We start from the raw sequence: 20,716 nt of genomic DNA, 5'->3' as shown, positions 1-20,716 counted from the left end.
CTGCAACCTTGCTCTGATAGGGAAGGGCAATGATGCGACACTGACTTCCGGGGCCATGTGCCAGATGACTAGCAGGCTGATGGGCATCAGGAGGGGACAGTGATTTTGAATACTGACATCTGCTCTCCTTAAGTCAACGTGCTATGGAAAAATTGAGAACTGTGGGTGGCATCTTCCACTGTGATTGGGGTTGTCCGATGCCCTTGCCGGGCCAATCTTCCACAGCGTCCCTGTTTCGAAGCCCAGCTTGCGGACATACTTTACTCCAGAATCTGAGTTCTTACCCTTTGGAGTCCAAGACCATGTTGAAGCTCTGAAGAAACTAGGAACGCTCTCTCCGGGTAAATATTCATAGGCAGATGCATATAAACCGTCACACACAATCCAGTGGGCTCCTGGCTCCCCCAAACTACCGTGGCCCCATCCCCACGACAACCCAGCTGCAGGCTGGACTTGAGGCCCATGAAAGGGCCCCTCCAAGCTGCAGCAGAGCCGGGGATGGAGGAAGGGCCGTCTGTCAAAATGTTTAGGGAACCTGGACTCAGGTCGGATCACTGCTTTTGTGAATTCGGCAAATGAAGAAATAGATGCTAACAGCAGTACAGTTACACGGAGTCCCCCCACACCCCCGGCCTGGAGGTGGAGGGCAGGAGGCTGGAGCCGAGGACAGGACAGAGAAAGGGGCCCTGCTGCTCCTGTCCTCGTCACATGCTGCTGCTCAAGGGCTCGCCCAGGTTTCAATTCTTACTTTTGGGGGGCGGGGGGCACCTAGGGGAGGGGTAGTGGGTGCAAGTCGGAGTAGGACCACTGGCGAGAACTGTCCGTGTCTGTCCTCCATCCCAGTGCTAACCCTGGGCCAGGCTGCCCGCCTTCCCACAGTGCTGTGTGCCACCTCCAGTGGCGTGGTCGCCGCGTGTCACCAGAAGGCCCCATACTCTGCACCAGCTGAGCCTGTGCTGCTCTTACCATCACTGTCCAGCTTTCAGGGATCCTTGGGGTTCACAGGGGCTGCACCTGCAGAGACCTTCAGTTACGGTTCCACTGAACGATCAGGACGTCGTAAGGATGGCAGCTGCCCTGCGTTTAAGTGGAGAATGAAATCTTCGCAACCGTGACGGATGCCCCTGAACAAACCTCACTCACATGCGCACAGAGGTGAGAACAAACGAGGAGCCCGCAAGTCATCATCGCAAAACTCTTTACTAACAAGACCAAAGAACCCCACACACTTTTTTGTGGCCATTGGCCTTTTTTTTTCTTTCAAATTTTAAAATGGGATTGTGCATACATTTATTTTTTAAATTAAGACACATTTTGGAGGTCACAGACAAGTCAAGGGATCACTGTGAGAGGTTTCGAGATCTGAATTCCAAACACTTAGAACCGTGAGCCTAGCCGTCTGCTCCTTGAAGGAGCTGCCGTTTTCTGCCCTGCCTTCGGGGACAGACGCTGGGCCTGTCCTGCCGCAGCCACGGGGCAGGCGCTAGGAAGCGGGCCTCGGTACATTCGTCAGAAGGAAGCCTAATGCTTACTTGTCATATGTGGTGAGAGGCTCAGGGAAGTGGGTCACCTGCTGTTTCCGGTCTGGAGATACCTGTCCAGGATCAGGGCTTCCGCGCTCCAGATGGGGCAGGCCGTACGGGGCGTGTCGGGGCGCACCCCTGTGTAGTCCCACCGGCTTCCCCTGTGGAAGGAATGAGGTGGGGCAAAGCTCTCAGCTGCAGCCCCGAGGCAGGCAAGGCCTTGGAGGCGTGTGCGTGGTTTGGGTGAGGCGGGTGCGGAGGGAGGGAGCAGTGCTGTTTGGCTGGGCTGTGGGGTCGGGTGAGCACTCCTGCCTGACAGCCCCCCTCAACGCATTCAGGACGACGGGGGTGGGCTGCCCGACGGGGGTGGGCTGCCAGAGAAGCACAGGAGCAGGCCCCGGGGCTGGCTAACACGTGACCATGAGCGTTTATGCTCTGGAAGCCATCAGCCTACCTTGAGAGAAGGCAATCATCTTAGGAACAGTGTCTGGGGGCCCCCTGGGGGCCCAGCGGTTGAGCGGCTGCCCGCTGCCTTTGCCCAGGGCGTGACCCCGGGAGCCCAGGACTGGGTCCCGCATCGGGCTCCCTGTAGGGAGCCCGCGTCTCTGCCTTTCTCTGTGGGTCTCTCATGAATAAATAAAATCCTTAAAAAATAAAAAAACAAAAACAAAAACCCCAGTGTCTGCAGTGAAGGGATCCGTGAGGCATCATTTAGAGATGGAAGGTCACGTTAGGGTGCCGGCCCCACAGACAGGGCTCAGCAGCAGCCTACGGATTGCATACGCGTGAGATTTGTCTTTTACATCGATTTTCTTGCTCCTTTATGATAGGAGTGGAAACAAGGGCTGACACATGATTAGACCGTCCCTCCTAGACAGGGACCACGCAGCCAGAGAAGCCTGTCTAGGCTCCTAGGACCCATGCCTTAGCTCCCAAGAGGAAAAGTACATGGAAAGTCCTAGGCCACTCGTATCGTGATGACAAAATTTTCTAAAAAGTGAAATCCCCATGAGGGTGTGCTTACACAAATTAATGTCCATCTTTTTACATAAAACATGTCAGACCCACAACTTTCTGGGTTCACGTTTTCCCTATGTATAAATGCAGACTAATCCCGTTTTGGCTTAATAGGTTTCAACAAACGTGAGATTTCAATCACCCAAAAGTAGACCAAAAAAACGACTGTATTCCTCCCAAATTTATAGTGTGACAACTCAGGAAACTTTGCAGTAAGTTTAATTGTAAGGACATGGGAACAGTTGACTATCTGCTTATCGCCACCTGGAATTGCATCCACTGAACTTAATAATGTTATGATGTTGATAAAATTGAGGTGCCGTCAATTTTAATACCATAAACCAAATGTAGAATTCCAAAGCTTCATCACTGCTGCTTGACTTACAATGTGGCCATGAAAGGGCTTCCCTTGAATGTTCTCTGCCACCAAGCCCACTGCCCAGGGTGCTGGGACCAAAGGAGCCCCAGGAGCCCCATACAGGGGCCCGACACTTGTGCTGAGGACAGGGAGCCCCGGGAGAGCTGCCCTGCATGCCCGGTGGCCTCGTAAAAACACTGAGGGTGAACACAAGACACAAAGTGGGAGCGTTCAGCTACCCTGTGCAACGGCTCAACCCGCACCCCCAGCCATTCCAGCAAAAGCCCTCTTATCTGTTCTGTTTCTTTTCAGCGTTTGGAACGGTCTCTGCCTCGTGCTTGTCTGAACGGTACTCACAGGAGCGCTGACAAAGTATCACCAGGACATCACCTTCAAGAAGCTTTCTGACACGTAAGAGAGACACCATTGACTAGTCCCTGCCAATACACAAGACACCTCACTTTAGGTATTATGTACAGAGAAGGGGTTGCTGCCGTGCTCTCGCGTACGGCCAGCTCAGGGCTCATGGCAAGAGCAGGGCTTTCTGTTTGGAACAACTTACACCTACAGACAACAAACACCAAGAAACATGCAAATGCTGCGGAAGGCTGGGTGTGAAGAATTCGTATTTTACACCAGTGAGGGGGACACTGCTACAAAACGTTGATGGGATGGTTTCTGTCGTCCATGCTCGAACACGAGGGTCTCTGCAACACAGGGGCCCGGGAAGGTGTGTGCTTCTCCTTTTTTCCTTCTTCAGGATTCACAGTTGGTTCTGTGTCAGGCACTGAGCAATCTGGCTTCTGGTCCGAACAGGTGTCTTAGGGGTCATTTTATATCTTTCTGTCCCTCTGCGGAGGAGCAAGTTCAAAGGCCGGGAACCGTGAGGTCTCTGGTGCCAGGATGTCGGAGAGAAAGTGAATGGCACCGGCCATGCCTGCAACGTAAATGTGGATCCTCTTACTAAAGGGCACATGGGGAGGGTCGGAAACACACTGACCTTTAATCATTTCCTGTACCAGGGGCTGTGACGCTGATGGAAAAGGCGCTGAGGGGGATCCCTGGGTGGCGCAGCGGTTTGGCGCCTGCCTTTGGCCCAGGGCGCGATCCTGGAGACCCGGGATCGAATCCCACATCAGGCTCCCGGTGCATGGAGCCTGCTTCTCCCTCTGCCTGTGTCTCTGCCTCTCTCTCTCTCTCTCTCTCTGTGACTATCATAAATAAAAATTTAAAAAAAAAAAAGATACAATTGTTTCCCTTAACTATCATTGTTTTAAAAAAAAAAAAAAAAGAAAAGGCGCTGAGGACTTTACGAATGACTTCATAAAAAAAACAAACAAGCAGAAAATGGAACGAAGAAATTCTGATATTAGCACCCAGCAGATAACAGTAAGTTTTCTTCCCTGTCTTATTTTTTTAAAAAAATCTGGGCTTTAATCTCCTAACAGAATGGCTCCCTAAATAGTTATGGGTGCTGCTATCCCTATTTCAACAAGAAACTTTCCTTTCTCAAAGCTTTATTCTTAGTCCATACAAAAGGCTGCATTTTGTATCTTCTTTAGATTTTAAGAATGCTACTTTAATTTTTGAGAAAGTTTGAGTTTTCATTTCAGTATAGTTAACATACACCGTTAGCTCCAGGTACAATTCAGTGATGCGACACTTCATACATTACTCAGCGCTTGTCAAGTGGACCCTTCATCCCCAGCACCTGTTTCCCCTCCTCCTGCCCCTCCCTCTGGTGACCAGCAGTGTGTTCTCTATAGTTACGAGTCTGTTTCTTGGTTTGTTTTTCTTTTTTCCCTTTGTTTTTTCTGTTTCTTAAATTCCACATAGGAGTGAAATCACATGGTGTCTTTCTCTGACTGACTTACTCTGCTTCAGCAGAATTCACTTAGCTCCATCTATGTTGTTACAAATGTTAAGATTTCATTCTTTTTATGGTTGAATAGTATTCCATTATTCACACACTCACACACACGAATGCTACTTTAAAATAAACTTGGTTTTTGGGGTGCCTGGGTGGCTCAATAGGTTAAGCATCTGACTTCAGCACAGGTCATGGTCTCAGAGTCCAGGGATCAAGCCCTGTGTTGAGCTGTGTTCAGTGGGGACTCTGCTTGTCTCTGCCCCTCCTCCTGCTCACGTGCTCATTCTCTCAAATAAATAAAATCTTAAAAAAAAAAAAAAAAAAGAAAGAAAATGAACTTTGTTTTCATCAGAATCCCCATTCCAGGTCACTGCAGTCTGCATTAAGATCAGGCTTTAAACTGACCTACAGGAGGGTGGGCGAGGAAGCCTGTGAGCCGGCTCCAGCCTACAGGCCTCTCATCTCCCTTTTCAATCAGAACAATTCTTCCCTTACTGGATTTTTATTTATACTTTTTCTTTTCTTTTTCTTTAAAAAAAAACACTTGAAAAAAAATTTTTAAGACTTAATTTATTTATTAATGAGAGACAGAGAGAGAAGGCAGAGACACAGGCAGAGAGAGAAACAGGCTCCATGCAGGGAGCCCGACATGGGACTCGATCCTGGGTCTCCAGGGTCATGCCCTGGGCTGAAGGTGGCACTAAACCGCTGAGCCACCCGGGCGGCCCTATACTTTTTCTTTTGATGTAAAATTTACATGCAACGAGACACACAAGTCTTCAGGGGACTCCTCTGAGTTTTGACAAATACATACACTTGTGTAAACCAAAGTCCTCTCAAGAGATATGGAATATTTCCATCACCTCCCCCAAGAAGTTCCTGTGTGTCCTCTGTAGCCTACCTCTGTCGCCATCCCCAGCATGGATTAGTCTGGCTTGTTTCAGAATGTCCTTCGAATGGAACCCCATGATACACAGCCTGTTGTGTCTGGCTTCTGCCCTCAATGATTTTGCAATTCATTCATATTTTGTGTGTGTCACTAGCTGTTTTCCTATATTTGGGTTGTTCCCAAAGTTCCCTATACCTTTTTGTTTGAAGAAAAGGTTCTAGTAGCTTAAGAAATCTGAAAACCACTGACTTATTAGAACCTATTAGAAATAGACAATGACTCATGACACCCTAGAGTGGTCCATGCTGAAATAACCTTTGTTTTCTTCTTTGGTGGGGTGGAGCATGCATCCTTCACGAAAAGATTTAGAAATATTTGAAGGGCACTAACAGGTGCACAATATAGGTAAGGCAGAGAGACTCAATATAGTTTTAGCAATAAACTATTTTGTTCACAGTTATTTTACAGTTGTGGAGTTATTACTCAAGTAAGAGCAGACGTAATCGACCCGGTGCCGAGAGACACAGAAGGACCAAATTCACTCAGGCAGAGAGTTAAACAGTGAGTTTTCTGCTCACTCTTACCTTCAAAGAGAGAATAGGGTCTGTCAGGAATGCGGCACCCGTGTGCTCCATATTCTAGACACCACTCTGCAAACTAAGAAGAAACATATTTAAGAGCAGAGATTTCACTTGGTGAAGAGGCAACAACGAATTCACCAAGAACCCAAGGAAGAAGATTCCTGAGCACCAGAGAGGGATCAACATGCCAAGACAGGCCAGGGGTATGGCTATCCTAGAGACACAGGGGAGACCATGGAGGTGGGAAAAACAGGTTAAGAGGAGAGAAGCTGTATTTTTGGATTTTGTGCATGCTCTGGAGTATTCAAAAGTTGCTGGATAAAGACTCCTTACTTTGCAAGCTCGGTAGAGATACTTTTTATCCTGCGTGAGATGGTACAGGGACAGGAAAGAGTAGCCATTCCCAGCTGTCCCGTGGCAGATCCCATAGCCCTTCCGAAGCAAACCTCGCTGCCAAATGACATCGCTACACTCCATGGCATCTTTCAAGTATTTCTCCTCCTTAAAGACCTGGGCAATGAAAAAGCAAAGCAGTGTTAAAAAGAGGTTTTTAGGGACTTCAGGGACACCTGGGTGGCTCAGTGGATGAGCATCTGCCTTTGGCTCAGGGTGTGATCCCAGAGTCCCGGGATCGAGTCCCATGTCGGGCTCCCTGCAGGGAGCCTGCTTCTCCCTCTGCCTGTGTCTTTGCCTCTCTCTGTGTCTCATGAAAAAATACAATCTTTAAAAAAAAAAAAAAAAAAGAGGTTTTCAGTGATGAGTTAGCAAATAGTTTCTCTTTCTGGTGAGTAAATGATACATTAAGAAACCTGAAATAGTTCTGGGGGCAAAACAAAAACTACCAGGAACATCACAGTACAGCACCTCACAATCTGCCCATCTCTTCTCCTTGTTCTCTTTGTTCGAGGTTTTGCAAAAGCAATTCTAAAATTCAGTTAAAAAATTAAAACAAGGGCACCTGGGTGGCTCAGTCAGTTGAGCGTCTGCCTTCGGCTAAGGTCATGATCTGGGGCCTGGGGTCAAGCCCCACATCAGGCTCCCCGCCCAGGGGAGAATCTGCTTCTCCCTCTGCCTACTGCTCTGCCTGCTTGTGCGCTCTTGTTCTCTCTTTCTTTGTCAAATAAAAAAATAAAATCTTAAAAAAAAAAAATGAAAACAAGAGCTACCAGAAACTCTTTGATTAAGAGGTTACGTCACAAATAACCATTCTGTGCTTCCTAGAGCAATATAACCTGTAGTGCTAAAACCTCTGCTTCTGGTCAACTTCTGAAGTCAACTGAGGGATTGATGATTCTGCAATATCCTGTCACCTAGGTCAAGAATCCTCCATATCCTGGGGCAGCTACATTATCCGTAAGACCCTGAGGGCCTGGCACTCTCCACGTTGGGAGTTGTGTCATAATCCATCCCAGGGAAACCTGCACGACGCCTCCTGCAGTTCCTGGAGCAGACTTGCTGGGCTGCAGGACTCACTGGCACTGCCTCCACTCCGTGGTTTACATGCAGAGACACAAATGAGCTCAGTGAAGACAACTGCCTGGCAGGAGGAAGCGGTTTTCGCCTCCTCAAATTACCTTTTAAATTTTCTTCTCTTTCTCCTCACATTTCATTTATTCTGTGTCTCTAGTCCTTCCTTCAGAATCTATCAGTAATCTCCACTTGCTTCGCTCATTCCATGCTAGTCAGTTTTGGACAATGAATTTGAGGCAAAAAGGTCACCAGAGATGATCTCCTTGGGGGTAGCAAACAGGATTCATCTACCTGTGACTGATTAGTAGTGGCCAAAAAAAAGAAAAAAAAAGGGATGAACTATGTGAATCAGTGTCTGCAGAGGGCAGGAGAAGGGGAAAGAGAGAGACATTTGCGTTTTACCCACTATTCCTGATGCAGAATCTATTCACCAGGGTGGGAAGCAACACTCTAACTCATGAAAGCAACTGAGATGGGGACTCTGGGGTCAGAGCGCCTGAGTTTGAATCTCAGCTCTGTCACCTTTTAACTATGTGGCCTGGCCCTGGACAAGTCGCTCAAGCTATTATGTCTCAGTGTTCTCAACTATAAGAGGATACTACTAGTTCTTCATCTCAGTGGCTTGTTACGAATATTGATGACATCAAATCAATCAAATGGGGGAAAATAAACATCTTTTCAATAAACAATGTAGGAACAATCAGATATCCTGATTAAAAAAAAAAGAATCTCTCTTCTTACCTCACATATAACAACCTAATATATAAAATATACATATAATATACAAAACTTATTCAGAGTTCTGAATCTAAAACCTTGCAGTGTGAAGAATATTAACTGTATAACCTGGGGGTGAGTAAAATTTTGTGACATATAAAGGGAAATCTCACTAAGATGGAGGTGGGAGGTTAGAAGGGAAAGCCCGCCACTCTAGTTAGTTCCATAAAGACTTGTCAATTATAGACCCCAACAGAAGAGGAAACAGAACAGAATCACTGATTATAGGCCCCAATAGGGAAAAAGGTCTACTGAATCTCCTACTAGTCGATTTGACTACCCCTGCAACTCTGCCAATGAGAAACTGTCATGACCCCGAACTCCTTTTTTCCAATGGACTTACATTCAAAACAACCTCTCCCCCCTTTTTCCTTCTCCATAAAATACTGTTTGTCTCCTTTGTTTGTTGGATTGGCCTATGGTTTTGTCACAGCTTGTATATCCCAAATGTACTTCTCTGCTATTCTCAAAGAAGCCCGTTTTGCTGGTAAAATAACTGGCTGTTTTATTTTTTAGGTTAACAGCTTCTTAGACAAGATAATGAAAGAAATTACCATTAAAAACTTGATAAAACATAGACTTTATCAGAATTAAGAACTCTACTCATCAAAAGATACCATAAAGATTATGATTAGCCAAAACATATATGCAAAACAAGTATCTGACAAAGACTTATAACCAGGACATATGAAAGACTCTCACAACTTAATAATAAAAAGATAAAAGAAAGAATAAAACAACATGGGTAAAAGAAATGAACAAACGTTCAACAAAGGAAGATATATGAATGACTCACAAACATAAGCAAAATTACTACCCATTAAAAAGTACAATGAAATATCCACCAGAATAAAATTAAAAAGCCTTTCAGTATCAAGTGCTGCCAAAGATACGAACTTTCTTACATTGCTGATGGAATGTAAAAGGTACAACAACTGTTACTTTTTAAAAAGTAAAAGCAGTTTCTTACAGTTCCTCTCTGATCCAGCAATTCCACTCCTAGTTTTTGGTCCAAAAAAAAATGAAAATGCACGTCTACAAAAAGATCTATACACAACAATGTTCATAGCAGCTTATTTGTTAGAGTAAAAAATGGGAAACAACTGGAAAACAAATTGCTAGAGTGTGGTAGATTTATATAAAAGTGATGCTTAAACTTAGGAAGGCATCAAATCTGGAGGAAGAGGGGAAGAAAGTATAATTTGAAAGAATCTCTCCAGCTGATCCTGATACGCACTCCTAGAAAGACAGTCCATGCTTCAAATAATCAACTTACAAATGAGCTTTGGGAACACAGTTTATATGAAAACGTTTTCTGACATATGGTCAACAGTTAACCATCAGGGAGCATTTCTAATACAGCTCTCCTCTGGGGTTTTCAGCTTGGCCGTGTAGGTATAGGCGTGGGGAAGGCATGGTGGCTTCAGACATTAGCACAGAATCAAAAGATTACATCAGTAGCACTGTGGTTTGACAGACATGGTTCTCCTGGGCAGTAGGTTTGTAAATACCTTCCCAAACACAATTTTCACTTGACCAATGTTAGCATTTGTTTATAGTGCCTGAAGCCACAAAACCTGCTAATGCCAGAGGGCCCATAGTGTGCAGTTAGAAGAAGGTAGAATTTGTTATCATTACCTGTAGTTTACTGTCAGATAATCAAGAACTGCTCAGCAAAATAGCTTCCAGCCATACAGTCCGCAATGGACCTTGTTAGAAAATCATTTGCAATTGATAAAAGTCCTAATATAGCATAGACTATTATTAAAACCTTGACATTTTTTTTCAAGGATCATTTAAAATCCCATATAATTTTAAATTAACAAATAATATATGTTCATACAAAGTAGAGTACACCTAACTACACGAATGATTAGCTATAGGAAGGGAAAACAAATTAAGTGAACCTAGACTCAATTTGCAGTTTTCTTTGTGAAGGATATTAGCATTCTTCCAAATACCTGAAAACCTATGCTTTCATAAACATTCTTGAAGTACTCATGAGTTCACATGCCAGCAAGAGAAACTGTTGAAAACTTATTACATAAAATGTAAGCACTTTGTAATTCTGAGAGAGCTTCAATGAATGCAGATGCTTGTAATTTGAGTTAACAATACCTGAGAGTTGGGACGCCTGGATGGCTCAGTGGTTGAGTGTCTGCCTTGAGCTCAGGACGTGATCCCGGGGTCCTGGGATAGAGTCCCGCATCGGGCTCCTTGCAGGGAGCCTGCTTCTCCCTCTGCCTGTGTCCCTGCCTCTTTCTGTCTCTCTCATGAATAAATAAAATCTTTAAAAAAACATAAAAAACCTCAATAACTTGAGAGAAAAAGGAGCCTTGAGCTGTGTTTCTCTAGCTTTGCATTTCCAATCCTCCACCCACCAACCCTGCCCTGTCTCTGCCCGTACCACCCTCTGCCTTGGTCAAACACGAATCTCATACTTCACTCACACCTCTGATTGTAAAACTACGCCATATATGCCTTTTCATTTTTTTAAAAGACTTTATTCATTCATTCATGAGAGACACAGAGAGAGAGGCAGAGACACAGGCAGAGGGAGAAGCCGGCTCCATGCAGGGAGCCTGATGTGGGACTCGATCCCGGGGCCTCAGGATCACACCCCGGGCTGAAGGCAGGCACCAAACCACTGAGCCACCCAGGGATCCCCCATATATGCATTTCCAAATTAAAATCGATGCCTTCTGCCCCCAGAGATTCTGGTGTTCCTTGCCTTCCTCATGTTTGAGAATCTGGATGTAAATGGACAGAACTGAGCTTCATTGGTCTTAGTATGTCTTTGTTTCATGCTTTCTAGGAGAGAACTTTCTGTTTTGGAGTAAGCAGAGCAGGGACAGAGGTTCAAATGATGTTCTGAGCCAAAGCTGGACAGGTAGCAGCTGGTCTGAGACATCTGTGGCATTGCTAATAGCAGAGCTCTGCTATGTTTGCTCCCGGTGTGACTAGCAGTGGTAGAAACAGATGGCAGTGCTGGTCAGCAGGGCTAGTAGAAATGGACCTCCTTACACTGATGGCCCCACTGGAAGCCCCGGCTCCTGATTACCTGCTTACCACTGGCTCAGGGGTAGGGGTGGGGGAGACCCCCAGAAGGCAAGACTATTAGTCATGCAGGGTGCCTCCTTGTATTGCTTATCCTCTTCAGTGTGAAAGACAAAAACGAGTCTGACAAAAGTTTTTACTTTTTATCAGTTATACAATCTTTTTTGAGTATCAAAGGGTCCTTTTTTTGTCAGCAGTACATTCCTATTATGGTTGGATATGTATGATATTATAGATTTATCTCTGTCGCTGAAATTACAACAATGACTCTAAAGCCTCTAAAAAGGGAGGCAGCAATTTGAACAGAATTCTCTTAATTTAAAAACTGAGGTGCTGTTAAGAAGATGAATCATAAAGTTCTTCTGATTTGCAAAGAGTTTATTTCACTGTGTTTTGCTCTGACTGAATATCATAACTTACTGAGTTATTTTCTTAAATGCTCATGCCTTTTATATTTCAATACTTTAGGTGTTACTGTTGTGGGGGGGGGGGTGAAAAATTCTAAAAAATTAGCCTAAATCATGAGTGGTAATTCCCCACAATTTTTCTAAATAATTTATTATGGTTAGTCACAAAGGGAAAATAAAATTGATTCAGAAACTTTTGTTATTTCCAAGTAGAAATATGAATTCTGCTTCATTAATTCTGTTTATTTCTACAAAACAAAGAGACTTTGCCAAGACTAATCATTCATTGTGGTTACTGTTAGGTACTACTGGGCAGAGGACTTGAAAAGACATTCTTGCAAAGAAAACCTACAGATGGCTAACAGGCAATGAGAAGACATTCCACGTCACTAATCACCAGGGAAATACAAATCAAAACTATAATGAAGTATCATCTCACACCTGTCAGAATGGCTAAACTCAGAAAGACAAGAAATCATAAGTGTTGGAGAGGATATGGAGAAAAAGAAACCCTTGTGCACGATTGATGGGAACGTAAATTGGTTCAGCCACTGTGGAAAACAGTATGGAGGTTCCTCAAAAATTTAAAAATAGAGATAAGCATGTGGTCCAATAATTCCACTACTGGGTACTGACCCAAAGAAAACATAAACACTAATTCAAAAAGATATATGCACCTCTGTTTACTGCAGCATTATTTATAATAGCTGAGATATGGAAGCGACTTAAATTTCCATTGACAGATGAATGGATAAAATGTGGTGTGTGTGTTTATATATATATTACTCAGCCATAAAAAAAGATGAGATCATGCTATTTGGGAAAACATGGATGGACCAAGTGGATATTATGCTAAGTGAAATAAGTCAGACTGAGAAAGGGGCAAATAGCATTAAGACTTCCCCCATATGTATTACCTAAAAAAGAAAAATGAATAAACAAACAAAAAGCAGAATCATACCTGTAAATACAGAGAACAAATTGATGGTTTTGGGAGATGGGTAAAATAGGTGAAGGGGAGTGGGCGACACCGGCTTCCAGTTGTGGAATGAGTAAGTTACGGGAATAAAAGACATAGTGTAAGGAATGTAGTCAATGACACTGTGATAGCCTTGCATGGTGACAGACGGTGGCTACATTTGGGAGCACAGCATAACATAGAAGTTTGTGGAATCACTACACCGTATGCCTGAAATTAATAAAACATTGTGTGTTTAAAAATTTTTTTAAAGATTTTATTCATTTGGGAGCTGGAGTATACAAGTGGGGTGGGGGAACGGCAGAGGGAGGGGTTGAGAAGCAGACTCCCTGCTGAGCACAGAGCCCAAGGATCATGAACTGAGTTGAAGGCCAACACTTAACTGACTGAGCCACCCCAGGTGGGCTCAAATAAGAAATTTAAAAAATAAAATGTGGTAGTTTTCTAAAAAAACTTGCTTGAAAACATGTTTTCATGTTTTACACATTCATTTCTTTTTCCAAGAAAGGATAAAAAAACTTAAATGTTACAGACTATAACAATAAGCCGTTTATAATTTCAACTATGTAAAATGTTAAGAAAACACTTAAAAACATGTGAAAAAAAACTAAGAAGCATTGTTTGCTTTCAACTTACAAGGTTAATTCTTAGTCCAGGAGAAAAATCAAAGTATTCTTAATATTGTGTCTAAATATTATCTTGAGACTACCAAAATTAATCAGTAAAGGTACTGCCTATTTTTCTATAACCCTTCATATGTGTAAAACTTTAAACATCACACTTATCCCTTATGAGTGATTTTATAACAATTTTAAACCCTAATTTAAAAGGCCTTGAATAAGCATCATCATCCAATAATAAAGTCTTGACTCAAGCAAGAAAATAAAATGATCTGAAGTCAAAAAAGCATTTGGTTATAAGAATGCCTCTGCCTTATCGGACAGTCATACTCTGAATAAAATCATCACTATGCTGTCACCCAGGTTTTCTTTTACACATGAATATAATTCCCACTAACACACACACACATACACTTACACTTACAGCTCCAACCACAGGGGTGATAAAGCGAAACAGGGAGACTTTGTTCTGTAAAAACATGAATTCTAAAAGGTTTTTAGTTTGCAATCAAATGTGCTGGCCAGGATCAAACTGCAAACCTAGTAGAGGAAAAAGTGGATTTCTAAACATTAAATGCTTATGATACGTGGAAGTTCTGACCTTGTAAGCTTGCATAAGCATGTGGATGACACCTGGGGCACCGTGACACCAGTGGACCAAGCGATCTGTTTCGTTGCTTAATGATGACGGATAATTCCCAGATCGGAATCTTTTGTGGCGCACATAATCAATACTAGGCTTCACCATTTCTGTCAAGGTTTCTTGGTCCACTTTTGCTGCTGGCTTTAAATAAATAAATAAAAACAGAACAATGAATTTATTTTTTCTTAAGTTTTTTTTTTAAGCCTTTGTATTATAGTTAATATAACAAAGCATCAATTACCTGGGCTACTTGAGAAGCATATAAAATTCAAATTAATTCAATTATCTGGGTATTTAAGACTTGGGCAGGTCTTTTTTTGTTTCAGCTTTTTTTGATGCTGGAGACAGAGACTGAAGGGCATCTGCTGGAGAACTGCCTTGCTCAGCGCAGGTCAGGAATTGCTCCGTCCCACTGCCAGGAGGCTGCACTGTGGACGGGCCCTAAGTGCTCAGCAGGGAAGAAGCTCGAATGAGCCAGCTCCAGCACACCACTGTCTAGTGGTCGCTACAAGAAAACTGACACTGATTTATATAGAGAATCTTGACTAAATAATACTTCCACGTTCTTCACTTTAAAAACAGATAAACGGGACAAACTCACTGGCGTTTCTCTCAGGGAAACCCCTAATATCTAACAAAATTAATCTCAACACCTACATCTAAACTAGGTTACGTCTCACTGGTGTGGTTTCCGTATGGTTATGTTCCCCTAACATTATCATTTAAAAAGAAAGTTTCGAAAGCTAGTGGTAAAACATTTTCCTGGGGAAATAGAAAACACACACAAACCAACTTTCCAGAATAATAATGCTATTTCTAAATGAGATAAGGAATTCTAGTTACTTTGGAAACGTGTTAGAAAATTATGGAAACGTGTTAGGAAATTATGCTAAGTGAAATAAGTCAGAGTGAGAAAGGGGCAAATAGCATTAAGACTTCCCCCTATATAAAAAAAATGTCACAAATTGGAATATATTGTTTTACTGTCTACAACAATAAACAAAGACAACTAAGTACCAGAAAAGGGCACATTAGTCCTGTTTAGATATGAATTTCCTTTACTGACAGAATAGGTTTAAGAAGGGAACTTGAAATAAAAATTTTAAAAAAGGAATATATGAGTTTTTAGTAAAAAAAGATCTAAATTCTAATCCATGCTTCTTGACCAGCTTTGTGAGTCTGAACATTAATGAACTACTCTGTTATGGGTGTGGCAGATAAAGAAAGGTATAATTGAAAAAAAAAGTAGGTTACACGTGTACACAGCAGGGGAGGGAACCGCAGGCCACAAGGCTGGAAGCAGAGTGATGCAGTATTCGGGGTGGAGTCTCTTTCTGCCGCACAGAACAGCAAAGACTCAACCCAGTAGATGTCAAGTATGATTAAGAGACGAGTATACACACAATAATAAACTAGTAAAAATTTAGAATACAACTGATAGCAAGTTGGGGGTACCTGGATACGGAAAGTCTCTGCCCCTGTCTGGATTCTGGAGGCCCTTGTGCTCCCTGAAGGTTCCCCTCTATCCAGAGAGTAACTACTTCAATGAGCAGAAAAACATGGACAAAGAAAAATGTAGGCAACAGATACCTAACCCAGTACAAAGCTGCATGCGGAATGTGCTCTGAGCACCTCCCTGCTTGGGGTTCATGAAGCAGAGCTAAGCATCTATGATTCAATGTAGAATCCTTAGTTTATTCCAACCTGCTTGACTTACACTAGAATTTCAGTCCCCATTTCCTCTTTGGTCAAACACTTCATGCCGCAGTCACTATATTAGTATTTCAGAGCATTCGTACTTACCTGCATTAACATGTAGTAGATTCCAGCCATGCCATGGGCTGCTCCTACATACTGCTTCCTGTGCCACTGATACAGCAGCGGACAGCGCTCAGCCTTCCTTTCTTCCCTTGACAGAGTCTTGCCTGATTCAATAATAGCACAGACCACCTATGGAGATAATGAGACCGTGTCAATCAAGACACGATCCTGCTTTCATCTAATACTAACAATTCTGTATAGATTACCTAATTTAAAAATCCTTAAAGTAGCCAGTAGCCACCACTGTTATCGTTAGTTTACAAACTAATAAATAAAGGCAGAGAGAAATCAGAAGACAATCTCGGAGTAGAAAAAGAAATTAGGAAGTCAAATTAAAAGTTCTTTGTATGAACAGTTTACTGGAATCTAGAAAAACTTCCTTATAAAAATCAGACTGAGTTGCCTTGTCACTGCAACGCTTCCTCCAAGACTGGCCGTACATCTTCTAGGAGAGGCTGGAGGAACTGGCCTTATTTATGAAAGGCTAATGAAATGAGGTCTATTGAGGAAAGCGGATTTTAGTTAAATCAAAAGAATATCATATCTGTAATGACTATGTAGCAAAGACACAAATTGTTTCCTCCTATCGTTTCTCCCTTCATACTTCGGTAACCACGCTCCAAGTTCTAGCTGGGCATCGGGCCTCTTCGCTACAAACAGACACAGTCCTTTGACTAAGTTCTGGAAGTAGGATGTGAGCAGAAGCGAAGCAGACAACTAACTTCTGGATCACAGCCTTAAAAAAGAAGATGCTTATCCTCTACTACCCCCTCCCCCCCAGTCTTGAGCCGAAGGGTGCTCAATTAGCTTTAGTCTTGCAGATAAGGGCATGCCCCTAGGATATGGGAGAGAATGAGAGAAGAACCCAGATCCTTAGCCATATTCACTGGGACGGCCTACCAATTCAGATACTTTATGAAAGAGAACTAAATATTCAATCTTTTTGAAGCTGCTGTTGTTTGGTTCTAGTTAAAATGGGTGAATTATCAGGCTAACAGGACAGATTTTTATTTTTTATTATTTTATTTTATTTTTTTTGAGGACAGATTTTTAAAGAACATTCCTAGAAAGGAAAAAAAAAGGAGCTATTTATTGATTTTATGAGCTGCCTTAAGAAATCACTCGTTCTGGGGCAGTCCCGGTGGCGCAGCGGTTTAGGGCCGCCTGCAGCCCAGGGCGTGGCGTGATCCTGGAGACCCTAAATCAAGTCCCACGTCAGGCTCTCTGCATGGAGCCTGCTTCTCCCTCTGCCTGTGTCTCTGCCTCTCATTTTCTCTCTGTGTTTCTATGAATAAATAAATAAAATCTTAAAAAAAAAAAAGAAAGAAATCACTCGTTCCTATCTAGATGCAGAGTCCAGCCACTAACATAGCTCTGTGCTAACAGACGGGTTGGAATGATAGGGATGGCCCCACAGTTGGCGGCAGCCCCACAGTACCTCTTTAATAGCTGACTCACACACGGTGCCTGGACCGATCTCCGTGTTCAGGTAGAGTAAGGCATACAGATAACCTGCCCGTCCATAAAGCAGCTCATCAGGAAGGTCTGAATCGCGGCACACGATGGTTCTCTGGAGCTGCAAAAGTCTACCCAACAAGAAAAATTCTGTTTTCCCAGAGAATGTCTGAAATACCTCTTCCTAAAGCTGTTGGTAACCTAACACTTTAGAAATTACCTATTATTTGTTTTTAATTTAGAACTGATTTCGAGAAATACAAACAAAACCCAAACAACAAAAACCTATGACACTAATTTCTTTCTCAGATGTCACATTAATAACAATACACCCACCCTCTGTTCAAAATATCTATCTTTATATCAGTTTAAACCATGTAAGAGACGATATTCAATTTTGAAACCCAGAATTAGAAGGAAGTGATTTAAAATTTAAAAGAAAATAGTACTAAAATGTAGTCAATGCTTGGGAAATAGCTCGAGTCGCTCTGTCTTCCAGGCAACATCAACTGAGCAGCATGTGCCAGATACTCCGCCAAACCAAGGGAGTAGGCCCTGATTTCTACCCCTTAAAAAAAGAATGTAAACCAATAGGTGCAATAAAAATTTTATACTTTCTAATTGTTCCAAAACAATAGAACCTAAAAATAACTTGGTTATGGTACTGAATCTAAGGCATATGAGTTAATTTTCACGTGACGAAGACAACCAAAAGTTACTTAGGGAAAAGATTAGAGTAACACGAAGAAACATGTTTATTTGTCCCAAAATTAAGGCCGACACAAGCTTGGATAGAAAGGGAGGCATAGGGGATCCCTGGGTGGTGCAGTGGTTTGGCGCCTGCCTTTGGCCCAGGGCACGATCCTGGGGACCCGGGATCGAGTCCCACGTCGGGCTCCCGGTGAATGGAGCCTGCTTCTCCCTCTGCCTGTGTCTCTGCCTCTCTCTCTCTCTCTCTCTGTGACTATCATAGATAAGTGAAAATTTAAAAAAAAAAAAAAAAAAAAAAAAAAAAAAAAGAAAGGGAGGCATATGATCTTATCATTATGTTTAAGGTTAATATACAAACCTCTTCACTTCCCAGAAAGACCTGTTTGCAACAGCAGATGAATTAAAAAATAATTTCCTTTTTCAATGTCTTTCTACATAAGACCTTGAATGGAGAATTTAGACAAAATACTTCCAGTTTTAAAAACTCACTTTGTGATGCATTCCTGGGACTCGCAATCGCTTTTGAGTTTATGATATACCACAGCTCCTACAGCAAGGGGTCCAGCATCTCCACAGAGGAAAGTGACCCTGCGGCCGTTCAGATTCCGAAGTGTTCTCTTCACGTAATCCAGGGATCGGAGCAGGTAGGTCTGGTCGCATGTAACCCGGTACAACTGTAGGTACAAAAGAGCTATGCCTGCAAAATTCCCCCACCCCCAAAGAAAAGCATTATTACCTTTCTTTTTCACTTTCAGGGCATTATTTTATGATCCTATGAAAAACTTAACCTAAACCCTATGTTTCTGAAGGAGCACCATCAAATAAATTACATATGGTACAACTTTTAAAAACAGAAGAAAAAAAAAGAAAAAAAAACCCTCAGGGTAGAGAAAGCTTAAACCATTTAAATTAAATCCATCACCTTGCCAACAGCTCTGATACAGTGACTCAGTACTTCCTAGACAAGGTAAAACTTAACACTTCCCACGCATCCCCATTTTCTGTACATTCAGTTCAAGATTTTATTCCTTCTCTGGATTGTAAACTAACTTGGATCCTTTTCCTTTTACTTCTCATATAATCATTTCCTCCTATCTTATCCAAGTTAAATAATTACTTTCTAAGTTTTACACCCTCTTTCTAATTTTTATATATTTCTCACAATTTTTCAATTTTTTTTAGTGACTAACCTATCCAAATGACCAACCAACCAGTGAGTCAACTCACTGCCTATGGAAATGCCATATGAGGCAGAGCAGGATAACAAACACACAAGGCAGTTTATCACCTATGCAACCTTCCTATCTTAAAGATTTTATTTATTATTTAGGGAGAGAAAAGACTCCGAAGACTCCGAGCTGAGTGTGAGCCCAACAGGGGGCTTTGATCTCAAGACCCTAAGATCATGACCTGAGCTGAAACCAAGCGCCGGAGGCTTAACTGACTGAGCCATCTAGGCACCCCGCAACCTCCCTATTTTGAAGAACAAATCCGGACACGTAAGTGAACCAGAGAGATCTTTTTCCAAAAATCTACAGAGGATGACCTATATGGCTTCTGAAAGAAGCCTATTATTCTTGGACTCCAGTTACTATGATGGTTACATAAAAAAAAATCCATCTGTATAAATATAAACTTAATAAAACATAAAGTATTGAAGGAAATGTTATGATGGTGAGAAGCGCAAACAGAACGTTTATTCATGTTTGAATTGGGATTCTCTAATATTATGTTGTCTAATATCCTACTCTCACTTCTATTATTTTTCATTTTGCTTTTTATTTTGTTTTGTTTAATTTGAGTATAATTGGCACACATTAGTTTCACATGTACAACATAGCATGTTGTACAACTGGTGAACAAGTCACCATCTATGTTCTGCTATGCGTTTTGCTTTTTAAATTTCTCTAAATAGGTAGCTTCTTTTTTCATTAATTCTCCATTTCAGGGTATCCTCTTTCCCTTTCAGATGCTTAACATCTCTCTCTCTCTCTCTCCATACATTCAGAAAGTCCTTTTCGCATTATGCATTTCCTGGAAGTTGTTAAGTAAGACAGATATAAAAGTACGTGTTGTAAAGCCTTGGAAAAGTATCCTTCCATATGAATTACTTATGGGCTCCTGTATTTGTTTTTGTATTCAAAATATTCAAATTATATACATATAGAAAGCAAGTCAGGGGTGCCTAGGTGGCTCAGTTGGTTAAGCAGCTGCCTTCAGCTTAGGTCATGATCCCAGGGTCATGCCCACTGTGGGGAGCCTGCTTTTCACTCTGCTTCTCCTCCTTGCTCCTGCTCTCTCAAATAAGTAAATAAAAATTAAAAAGTTTAAAAAAAGTAAGTTAAATACCTACAAATTTCAAATGTAGTCATTATAAAAGGTTTACAAATAGGTACTTCATGATTGACTCAGAAATCCCTAAAAAATAGAATGATGATGTGGACAGCCTATGAACCTTAAAACCTATCATTATGTATGTATCAAATCTTAAATATTTTAATTACTACATTAATTTTATAGAGGGAGGAAAGGCAGAAG

At 42.2% G+C, this 20,716-nt stretch overlaps 1 protein-coding gene across 1 annotated transcript in view; it reads right to left on the bottom strand.

Annotated features, from left to right (window-relative positions):
• Positions 1-1,181: 1,181 nt before the first annotated feature.
• Positions 1,182-20,716, bottom strand: part of LANCL2 (LanC like glutathione S-transferase 2) — a 48,732-nt gene continuing 29,197 nt past the window's right edge. The window contains exons 3-9 of the mRNA XM_025449344.3: positions 18,668-18,875; positions 17,451-17,598; positions 15,995-16,141; positions 14,150-14,332; positions 6,572-6,748; positions 6,242-6,314; positions 1,182-3,835 (exon numbers count right to left, since the gene is read on the bottom strand). Of these exons, the coding sequence (XP_025305129.1) occupies positions 3,732-3,835; positions 6,242-6,314; positions 6,572-6,748; positions 14,150-14,332; positions 15,995-16,141; positions 17,451-17,598; positions 18,668-18,875 (1,040 nt within the window). The 3' untranslated portion in view covers positions 1,182-3,731. The remainder of the gene's footprint in view (positions 3,836-6,241; positions 6,315-6,571; positions 6,749-14,149; positions 14,333-15,994; positions 16,142-17,450; positions 17,599-18,667; positions 18,876-20,716) is intronic.

The sequence above is a fragment of the Canis lupus genome, chromosome 18 (genome assembly GCF_003254725.2).
Source record: "Canis lupus dingo isolate Sandy chromosome 18, ASM325472v2, whole genome shotgun sequence".
Lineage (NCBI taxonomy): Eukaryota > Metazoa > Chordata > Mammalia > Carnivora > Canidae > Canis > Canis lupus.
Note: the sequence above shows the minus strand (reverse complement) of the source record. Positions and strands in the feature narration are given on the sequence as shown.